The following is an 11,015-nucleotide window of genomic DNA, read 5'->3' as shown; positions in this document are numbered from 1 at the left end:
CATAATTTATAAAACAACTCTCTTTTTATCAGTCATGTCCCTTTATTCTTTTTTCTCTTACATTTTAACATACTTATTTTTATGAAACATTTCAATTTTCAGTATAATATGATTTTTTTACTCTCTTGATTGGCTCCTTTTCTTCTTCTTTTTTTCCTTTTTATGTTTTTTCTTGTGTTCCTTTCTTCTATCCTCATCACTTGAAGACTGTGATCTCTTCCTTCTTTCTGGAGTTCTTTTCCTACTTCTGCTTTCAGATTTTTCCCTCTCCTTCTTTTTCTTCTTTTTCTTTTCTTTTTTCAAGTTCTGATTCCTTTGGGCCTGATGAAAGTACCAGTTATATTATGGAGAGCAGGCAGAGAAAATTCAGTGAGTTATATTCATGGGATCTTGTGAGAGAGAGAGAGAGAGAGAGAGAGAGAGAGAGAGAGAGAGAGAGAGAGAGAGAGAGAGAGAGAGAGAGAGAGAGAGAGAGAGAGAGAGAGAGAGAGAGAGAGAGAGAGAGAGAGAGAGAGAGAGAGAGAGAGAGAGAGAGAGAGAGAGAGAGAGAGAGAGAGAGAGAATGTGGTTCATCTCTATCTCTCTCTCTCTATGGTGTGTGTGTGTGTATTTACCTAGATGTAATTTATAGAGCCTGAGCTATGCTTGTGTGGTCCCATCTCCATGTCTACAGTTGTCCAGTTTTTCTTCAAGTTGTGCACACTCACTGCCAATACTACATCTTCACTTAGCTTGTTCCAAACTTCTGTATTTTGCTGTGGGATACTATATTTCTTTACATTACTTAAACACCTTCCTTTTCTTAGTTTTCTGATGTGTCCTTGTGTGCATCTGGTATTCCCTTCTTCTATTAGAACTAGTTTCTCATTGTGAGTTTCTTCCACTCCATTCCACAATTTATATATCAGTATCAAATCTCCCCTTTCTTTTCTTTGTTCCAATGTTGACAGGTGTGTGTGTGTGTGTGTGTGTGTGTGTGTGTGTGTGTGTGTGTGTGTGTGTGTGTGTGTGTGTGTGTGTGTGTGTGTGTGTGTGTGTGTGTGAGTAGCAACAATAGATCAACATTTACACTAAAACAGAGACAAGCTAACTAGCTAAACAATGGACCAATCCACAATGAAGTGACAAAAAAGTAGCTTAGGCTCCATTTGCAAGCTATGAATGAACAGAGTACATAACAGTCCTCACACCATTAGGGAAACAATAAAATATTAAATTCAGCATTAAATTGTTCAAAAGAACTGATAAAATTTATTTCATTTGATTCCTTACAAATGTACTAGCACATTTCCTAAATATAATGTATATTGTTCCTGGTCAATTACCTTTTCCATTAGTTCCTGTGTCTGCAGTTGAGTGAGAGGAGTGTCATGGTCACTCTCTTCAGATGATGTCGAAGACACATCAAGCACAACATCCTTCTTTGGATCCACCTATAAAGAAGACCTGGTTTGGTTATCTGTTGCTTAGGCATATCACTCATAATACTACATACTATATGTTTTGAGGCTAAAATAGACTTTTCCAAAAGCAGTTGATTGTTATTCACTAAATAATAATGGTATGATTGATCATATATGTTTTCTTTTAATAGACATGGCTATAAAGTTTATGATTCAGTGACATTATACAGGGTGAGTACTGAAGAGATATTTTCAAAATAAAAAGTGTAGGTTTCCTTCCATTCTTTGACATATAGGTATAAAAAAAATCTACAACATGCCATCACTTATCATTCCACTCTGTATGTTGACCTTGATTCTGAACAGAGTAAAAAAAAAAAAAAAAAAAAAAATCCTTTCCACTAAATTTTTTTCATTCCCAAGAAATCCAAAAAAGTAACCACAATTGTCTTCAAGAAAAGTCTTTATGTTCTCATTACTTCTTGTTCTTAATTCCCATTAGGATTTGTAAAACTTCCACATGGTTAGTGTTTGATTTAAATATGTACATACCTGGTGACAACTGCCAATTCTCTGTCAATTACTCTCTTTGCATAGGTTTTAAAGAACTCTTGGTTTACTTTCTATATCAAAAGTAGCATGTTTACTCACACCACAGAAATTCTGATGTGCTAGTACCATGTATATAATGCAAAGACTCAGGTATGAGACCAGAGACAAGATGTGTCTTGAGGGTGGATTGCCAATGACATCAAGCATTTGATCAAGGTGGTGGCTGACTTTGACCATGTGCCCAGAACTTTTTTTTCATTATATCTAAAACTTCCCCATTAGAAGTCCAACAGTATAACTGGATACATGATCATTAGATATGTAGATGTGAACTTGTTAGATGCAAGATCTTATGGAGTGCATTTCAAACCATCTCAGTAACCATGGATATCCTTTTCAGTGGAAAAGGAGGAATGGTAACACAGAAGATGGTAATAATTATGTACTTGAATTAAAAATCTGTGTACAAAATGTGATGATGCAAACGCTTAGGTTGTCAGAACTTTTGAGATCTGTTTTTATGGAAATTTGGCTATCCTGAGCGACTCATGGAGTTATATCTTTCCTTACATTCTTCATGTGATAGCTACTAATGCACAATAAGTAAGCTCATTATGACATGATATAGTGGATGTTTTACCAGTTTCCTAGATATGTTTCATTGTGATAAATACAGTTTGACATTTACTATAAGTATCAAAACAAGACTCATCTCTTACAGTACTTCTGGTGTGAAATACTAACAGTTCAGTTTCCTATAGCAGCAATGTCACTCAAATGCTGAAGCAAATTATAGTTAATCATGGAAATTTAGATGAGCTTAATTTAGTTGAAAAACTAAAATTAAATCATAGTTAGAGTCAGTCTTTAGATTCATATGCTGTAGGTTAGTTACCAATTTTCAAAATGCTTACCTTGACAAAGTTTCTGCACTGGTATGTCAGATGACCAGGATAACCACATTTCTTGCAGGCAGCTCTCACATCTCCCCCGCCTGTGGGGCCAATACGAGCAAGAGGACGGTCTTCCATCACCAATCACATGGCTGCAAGTAATGAATAAGGTAAATCAAGAGGTGCAACAATACCACTTGGGAGTTACTTATCTTCTTGCATTCATACATATGCTTTATTTTTGAGAAGATAGAGTGGTGTTGCAATGGTAGATTGTTTTGAGGAAATAATTAGACTTTCCATCCTTCATATACAGTGGTACCTCAACTTATGAGTTTTTAAAGATACGAGCTGTTGCCTGAACAACTTTTTGCTTTGAGTTGCAAACTAAAATCTGAGATACGAGTGAGCTTCAGCTACACCACCACTAGTTGACACAGCAAGCACCACAACATCTGCCCAGCATTTCTCATCTCACTTGTTCACTTCATGTGTTTTTATACATCTGTTATTTATAAATACATTTTCTTACAGTAAACCCTCGATATAATGGACACAAATGGGGAGGGAAGGAGGGAGGGAGGGAGAGGGAAAGAGAGAGAGAGAGAGAGAGAGAGAGAGAGAGAGAGGAGAGAGAGAGAGAGAGAGAGAGAGAGAGAGAGAGAGAGAGAGAGAGAGAGAGAGAGAGAGAGAGAGAGAGAGAGGAGAGAGAGGAGAGAGAGAGAGAGAGAGAGAGAGAGAGAGAGAGAGAGAGAGAGAGGAGAGAGAGAGAGAGAGAGAGAGAGAGAGAGAGAGAGAGAGAGAATGTCATCAGCCATTGTCAAGGTTACTCACTAGCTGCCATAATTCATCTCCCAAACATGCAATTGGCTGTGTGTCAGCCAACTCTCCCACATTTTAAGAGTTATATAGGATGTTTGTAAAATAAAGGAAGCATTTGATAATTCTGAAATATGCTGTAATTTGCAGTTTCATAAAATAAAATTAGTGTTTGATAGATAGATAGAAATTTGGTAAACAGAGGTTTGTTTATACCAACAATTAACTATATTTAAAAACATGTAACAAAAAAATTGGGGTGTTTTTTGGGGGAGATGGAATGAATTAATGGCATTTCAATTAATTTCAATGGGGAAAATTGATTTGACATATAAGCAAATTGAGTTACAATCTCTGTCATGGAACGAATTAAACTCATAAGTTGAGGTACCACTGTATCATCTGGTGAGGTGCAGCACTCCTATACTACTGACAGAGTTATATGGCTACTGTCCAGCTCATTAGCAATTCTGTCCTTTTCCTCCCTCTTTTATTGATTCATTCATTTTGTAATTTTACAGACTATAAGCCAGACCCTCTACTCAGCTACTGTTGATTACTTATTACTAATTATTGATTACTTATTACTAAAGTGTGGACTTTAGATGTGAAAGGGCCAGAAATGGGTTATACCACACTACAAATTTGGTAAATTGATGAGATCTAAAGCACGGCAAATGAAACTTATTATTACCACCACATGTTACAAATTACATCAGAGCAAACCATCACTATATCAAAGATTTATTCACTTTCAGGCTTCTGGACAAACTTTTCATAAACTGGATGAGATCTGGATTATGAGATGGAAATCCAACCATGTATACAAGCTAAAGCATGGAACAGCAGCCAAAGACAATATGCCTGGAAGAAAATGATAATAATCAACTCAATAATAAATGGAGGAAGCACAGGTATAGTAGTCTGCCCTTAACAAAGAATAATTTTAAAGTCCTAAGTCTCATACAGTAGTATAGTTTAGGTTTTCGAGTCCACAAATTTTCTTAGTCCATCTGCAGTGAACTGATTCTAACATTTGTAAGTCCTTAATGTAACCTGTTTCATAAAGATGCATATTCCAATAGTGAATGAATATGGGACACATATAGGGGGACCATAAAGGAAACCTCTTGATTGATTGTAGCTTTGAAGATACTACAAGACAGTCCCCCTGCCTTGTTTACAATATTGGCAATATGCTGGTGGAATTTAAGAGAAGTGTCAATTAGTACTTCTAAATCACATGCAGAATCCTTAATAGGGATTAGAGAACTGTTTAAGTGGTACTTACCAGTGTGAATAATAATATCCCAAGGTATTGGCCTTCTAGTAAAATGTAACAATATACATTTATCTATATTCATGTTTAAACCCCAGGACTTGGCAACATGGATGTGGAAATTTCCACTTGTATCATGCATTTATCAAGGTATTTTTGGTTTATGGTGTGATTTGTATATAAACTGTAAAGTTATATTAAAAGGTAACTAAGGTTAATATAGTACAATCTAAGTATTAGTTACTATTATAAATAAATCAGGAAAGAAAGTTTGTGGATCTAAGTAGCATTTTGTTTCTGATGATGTGGCAAGACAGGGACCCAAGCTGTGGACTTGGTCCTTATTGTCAGTAACAGTTGCCATCCAGCTGCCCACCAGTTCGGTTCTCTATCCCTCTATAGTCCTCACTTGTAAATTTCCTGCTGACTTGTAAATTTCCTTAAGTTGCTAATTATTTAGAAGCCTGGAAACCTGCACAACAGCAAGGAGTCCATCTTTGCTATGTATCACAACCACAGTCACTGGTAGTAGATGCCAGCGTCTTGGAATCACCACCCCAGCCATCAAAGCTCCCTGCTAGTTACATGTGGCACAGCTAAGTTATCAGTTATTTACAATTATACCTATCCAGGCTTTCTGTGTTAGCGTGTTGGCTGGGAAAGCATTAGGGCGAGTGAAGTCTAAAAAGTTCCCACAGTGGAAAAGGGTATTTATATCAGTTTGGTATGTATTAAGATCATTCCAAATAATAAAATTTGAATCATGTGTAATGTTGACATATAATTTCAGGTCATCATCCCTGACATCATGCAATACACTAAAGCCTCCCTAAACCAAACCTGAATAAGCTGAATATTGGATAACTTGAACACCCTTATCAACTTCTTCAGCCAGTCTGCCCAGCTCCACTCCATCCCCAATCACACCAGAGCCACCAGCCAACATCTTTGAATCAGACTCTGAATGACAAGCAAAAGTACACTAGTAGTACAGTGTACAGACGTACCTCGGTACTCGACCATAATCCGTTCTGAGGTGGTGGTCGAGCACCGATTTGTTCGAACACCGAAACCAATTTTCCCATAAGAAATAATGGAAAGTATTTTAATCCGTTCTTACCATTAAGAAAAATACCTAAAATATTATAATACCTAAAATATTATACTGCGACGCGAGGTCGGACACTCGTACACCACTTTCATATTTTGCTATAATTTCCTTCTTCAGTTCAATAGTGGTCCTCACTGTTTTCCTCTTTGCCTTCCCCTTATCACTGTCTTTCTTTGGACCCATTATTAAGGGCTAGAGCAACACGAAAAAGTTTAAATCTGGGAAGAAATACTCGAACAAACTGCGTACGTCTTACTCCACTGGCGGTCTGAGTCGAACTGACGCTTACCCGCTGGCCGAGAAGGGCCGAGAAGGGCCGAGGAGCGCGTTCGGGTCGACTCGGCTAGTCGAGTACCGAAAATCTGTTCGAGGTCCGATGCATTTTCTACTCAAATTTTTTGGTCGAGCACCGATTTGGTCGAGTATAGAGGCGGTCGAGTACCAAGGTATGACTGTATAATATTATGGTAGCTCTTATGTAACCAGTGTGTTATGTACAGTTAAGTGAGCTTAATGTGAGATAAACTCTTAAGTGACCAGTTAGTGTGCTGTGTACAGCAATAACAAAACATGCTGTAAATATCTATCTTAGGGGTTATAATGTGTTCAGAAATATGCTGTAAATAACAATAAACACACATGTTTATGTACACAGAAACCAGCCAAAAACGTGTCTTGTCAGATAAACTGAACTTCTGGATAAACTGTCAGCCACCTCACCCCATATAATTTGGTTTATCGAGGTTTTACTGTACATGGCATGCTGGATGGCTCCATTCTCACCAGGCGGACTTCCCATCCACACCCATGAGATGCCGGAGGTAGCGGGAAGCTACACTGCTGATGCACCAGGCCAGGTAAACATTTATGCACAGAGCATAGCTAACATAACTGGCTGGATAGTGTGGCACTCGTGGAGAAAGTGGGTCCTGCGGCTATGCATCTATGTTGCAGTATTGCCATTGCAAGGTAGCCTGACACCATGGGAAAATGTTTTACTCTTTCAGTAGTCTCTCTATTCCAGATGAAACTATTAATTTCTGGTATTTTTTGGTCTGTTTTGAATTAATATGCCTGTTGTTTTTCCTGCAAATCATTATTTATTGTTTTTTTACCCACTGACCAACCATCCCCTCAGAAACAAATGATTTGCAATAAAAACAAAAAAAGGAGATTAATAATGCAAAACAGACTGATATGTACATGAAAAAGATAGATTGGCCCTTACAACTAGGTAGCCGTTCACTGTGGCCAGGTGTCTCACACCCTCACCTAACCCCCCCCCTAAGTAAGCTAACTTTATCTAACCACAATAACTTAACCTTAGCTAACCAAAGTAATCTAACCAAACCAAAATACTCTAACCGAACAAAACTAACCTAACCTAACCAAACTAATTTAACCTAACCAAACTTATCCTTTTTAAGACACTTATCCTTTAATTTTTGAAGATTGCTTTTGACTCTGTTCAAGGACCAGCATCTCAGTGGGCCATTTTCTTTTTTATTATAATTTTGTTGTCCTTGTCCAGTGTCACTCCATGAAAAAAAAAAAACTAACCTAACCAAAGTAATCTAACAGAACCAAATCAATATAACTTAACCTAACTAAACTAACTTTGCTTCACAAAAATACAGATGAATATTTAAACATTGGGCATATATGGTGTTCAAATTACTGAGTAACAAAGTCTATCTGATGAGAATGGTAAGAAAAGCCATGTTGAGACTGGTGAAAGAGTAAAAGAATACCCCTCAGTGAGATGTTATGATGGGCAACTAATGTATACACAGGGGAACAATAAACGCCAGCTCAGCGTGGCAACACTGCAACAAAAATGCATACCTGGCCACTCACACCGGCGGGCAGTGGGGCCCAACCAGGCGGGACCCACATTCTCCACGATTGCCGATAGGGCATCAACAATATTGAAATTTCTGAGGGCCAGTCAGGCGGCATATCAAGCAGTGAATAACAAACGTGGGTTGCAGGGTCACGCTCGAGTGTCAATATTTTCACAACTCTAACCTAACACATTAAAACCTTCCCAAAACGGAGTTAACTGACCTATTCTAACATACTTGTTACCCTTGATCTCCTTAATGATATCTAATTTACTCATCTCCCTCTCAATACACACATACATGAGGCAACACACGCGCCACTCACGTCTCCCAGTAGTGCAGACAGGAACCAATACTGTCACTATAGTGTTGATAGACCAACTGACTCCTTGGCCCCGCCAAATCCCTCGGGCCGAATCCAGCACATTTATTTGCAGTCTTCCTCCTTTTTCTTTCTATCGAATCCGGCAAAGATTTATTTTGTGATCTTTATTCTTTTGACCTGTTCAGCTTGAATAGCTTTAAGTGGACAAGTAGTTTCTGGGCATTGCCTTTGCAACGGCTCCCTGACAGGTATTTCCATCTTTACCTGTTGCTGATTTTTTTTTCAGTTATTCCCTCCATATCAATTTTTTTTGTTATATGAAAGAAGAAATAAAATTAAACATAAGCAATTGAATGATATTTTCTGTATTTTTCTTTTTTGTGAGGTTTTGCATATATATATATATATATATATATATATATATATATATATATATATATATATATATATATATATATATATATATATATATATATATATATATATATATATATATATATATATATATATATATATATATATATATATATATATTATGAGCGCGTACATGTAGCAGCCCTACAGGTGAGCACATGAACAAGCTGTGTGTATGAGGTAGCCTCATATAAGTACATATGTGATTACATATGAGCACATATGTGAGTACATGTACGGGTGACTTCGCTAGTAGCGTTGTGTGGCTCGTTGTTTAGAACCTGGCAATGTTATCTACAGCCCTGTAGGTTTGACCTCTGAGGCCCTGGGGTTATGAGGATTTCATTGAGAGGGGAACCATCTCTTTGACATTGCACATGCAAATGCACTCTCATCATGGAGGAAGACAAAGCCTTTCCTCTGGCTCAGCTTGAGCCAGGGCGTCGAGGCATCATGGGATCAGTTGACATGACTCTTGAAGCAAAAGAAGCTCATTAAGATAAAAAAAAAAAAAAAAAGAGGACCAACAAGCGCGTGCTGCAGCTTGCTCAACCTCGGCTGCTGCTGAGGTTGAGCTTGCCTCCTTGACGTCGCAGAATTCGTTTCATGACTCTAGGCTCCATTCACCAGGCTAGGTGGATGTCAAAAGTCATCTATTTCCTCAAGGTTTGTATGTTCCAGTCTCAATTCAAGTTAATTTGGCTCCAAGGTAGGAATATGACCTCAAAAACATGACTCTCTTTGCAACGAAAATCTACCTCCATTACTGGAACGAAGCACCATGAGCTGTGTCAACACCCCAGAACAATACTCGGGTCCTGAAAAAAAAAAATGGACGAATATCACAGTGAGGATGAAACTGTGGCGAAGCAGGGATGAAAAAACAAACAAACCCAGAAAAAAAATGGGGGAGGTTTTATTGCTTTTGTTTTGTTTGTTCCTCATATTTACATGTAAATCAGTTTAAATAAGCAATTAAAAAGTAATCTAGAGTTAAACAAGAATGTTTGAAGTGTTTTTTTTTTTTTTTTTTCATGTAGGAGGGACACCGACCAAGAGCAACAAAAATATATTGAAAAAGGTCCACTGAGTTGCCGGTTCCCGACAGAGTCAAAAGAGGTCGTCAAAAATTAAAGGATAAGTGTCTTGAAACTTCCCTCTTGAGAGTTCAAGTCATAGGAAAGAGGAAATTCAGAAGCAGGCAGGGAGTTCCAGAGTTTACTGGATAAAGGGATGAATGACTGAGAATACTAGTTAGCTCTTGAATTAGAGAGGTGGACAGAATAGGGATGAGAGAAAGAAGAGTCTTATGCAGCGAGGCCGCGGGAGGAGAGAAGGCATGCAGTTAGCAAGATCAGAAGAGCAATTAGCAAGAAAATAGTGGTAGAAGACAGGAAGAGATGCAACATTGCGACGATGAGAAAGAGGCTGAAGACAGTCAGTTAGAGGAGAGGAGTTGATAAAACGAAAAGCTTTTGATTCCTCCCTGTCTAAAAGAGCGGTATGAGTGGAAACCCCATACATATGAAGCATACAGCTGGGATGGGGAGGGGGCGGGGACTGTGAAAAAACTGGTGGAAACGACTCGGAACGCCTAATTTCATAGAAGCTATTTTAGCTAGAGATGAGATGTGAAGTTTCCATTTTAAATTACAAGTAAACGACAGACTGAGGATTTTCAGTGTAGTAGAGAGGGACCGTTGAGTGTCACTGAAGAAGGGGTAATTATCTGGAAGGTTATGTCGAGTTGATAGATGGAGGAATTGAGTTTTTGAGGCATTGAACAATATTAAGTTTGCTCTGCCCCAATCAGAAATTTTAGAGAGATCCGAAGTCAGACGTTCTGTGGCTTCCCTGCGTGGCCTGTTTACTTCCTGAAGGGTTGGACGTCTACGAAAAGAAGTATAAAAGTGTAGGATGGTATCATCAGCATAGGATTGGATAGGACAAGAAGTTTGGTTTAGATCATTGATGAATAATAGGACATAACCCTGAGGAACATCACTGTTAATAAATTTAGAACAGTGACCATCTACCACAGCAGCAATAGAACAGTCAGAAAGGAAATTTGAGATGAAGTTACGGGGAGAAGGATAGAGTTTGGAAATCAAAGCTTTGTGCTAGTCTCTGTTAAAAGCCTTAGATATTTCTAAGGCAACAGCAAAAGTTTCCCCAAAATCTCTGAAAGAGGATGACCAAGACTCAGTAAGGAAAGCCAGATCACCAATAGAGCGGGCTCGACGGAACCCATACTGGTAATTAGATAGAAGGTTGTGAAGTGTTAGGTGTTTAAGAATCTTCCTGTTGAGGATATATTGAAATCTTTAGAGAGGCAGGAAATTAAAGTAATAGGATGATAGTTTGAGGGATTTGAA

The 11,015-nt window shown here is 38.1% G+C and overlaps 1 protein-coding gene and 1 long non-coding RNA gene across 3 annotated transcripts; one reads left to right on the top strand and one right to left on the bottom strand.

Moving 5' to 3' along the window:
• Positions 1-22: 22 nt before the first annotated feature.
• LOC135105800 (protein SREK1IP1-like) lies at positions 23-8,461 on the bottom strand. Of its 2 annotated transcripts, none has more exons than XM_064014337.1 (4): positions 8,202-8,461; positions 2,870-3,000; positions 1,326-1,433; positions 23-321 (listed from the first exon to the last, which is right to left on the bottom strand). In XM_064014337.1, the coding sequence occupies exons 2-4, from the start codon at positions 2,984-2,986 to the stop codon at positions 118-120; spliced, it is 429 nt and encodes a 142-aa protein (XP_063870407.1). In that variant the 5' UTR covers positions 2,987-3,000; positions 8,202-8,461; the 3' UTR covers positions 23-117. The 2 variants fall into 2 exon arrangements, with proteins under 2 accessions (XP_063870407.1, XP_063870406.1); XM_064014336.1 differs by having other exon boundaries at positions 8,227-8,460.
• On the top strand, positions 2,283-6,487 carry LOC135105802 (uncharacterized). The gene is made up of 3 exons (XR_010271011.1): positions 2,283-3,018; positions 4,426-4,581; positions 5,737-6,487. It is a non-coding gene; the product is annotated as an uncharacterized LOC135105802 (long non-coding RNA).
• Positions 8,462-11,015: the final 2,554 nt, after the last annotated feature.

The sequence above is a fragment of the Scylla paramamosain genome, chromosome 12 (genome assembly GCF_035594125.1).
Source record: "Scylla paramamosain isolate STU-SP2022 chromosome 12, ASM3559412v1, whole genome shotgun sequence".
In the NCBI taxonomy this organism is placed as follows: domain Eukaryota; kingdom Metazoa; phylum Arthropoda; class Malacostraca; order Decapoda; family Portunidae; genus Scylla; species Scylla paramamosain.
The sequence above is the reverse complement of the archived record's forward strand: the minus strand, read 5'-3'. Positions and strand labels throughout refer to the sequence as shown.

Bases quoted from the DNA above. Each gene is read 5' to 3' on its own strand.
- LOC135105800 (XM_064014337.1), bottom strand. From the start codon at position 2,986: ATGGAAGACCGTCCTCTTGCTCGTATTGGCCCCACAGGCGGGGGAGAT. The intron at 1,434-2,869 runs GTAAGCATTTTG...TCTTCTTTATAG, and splicing joins AGTGCAGAAACTTTGTCAAG to GTGGATCCAAAGAAGGATGT. The intron at 322-1,325 runs GTAATTGACCAG...TACTTTCATCAG, and splicing joins CACAGGAACTAATGGAAAAG to GCCCAAAGGAATCAGAACTT.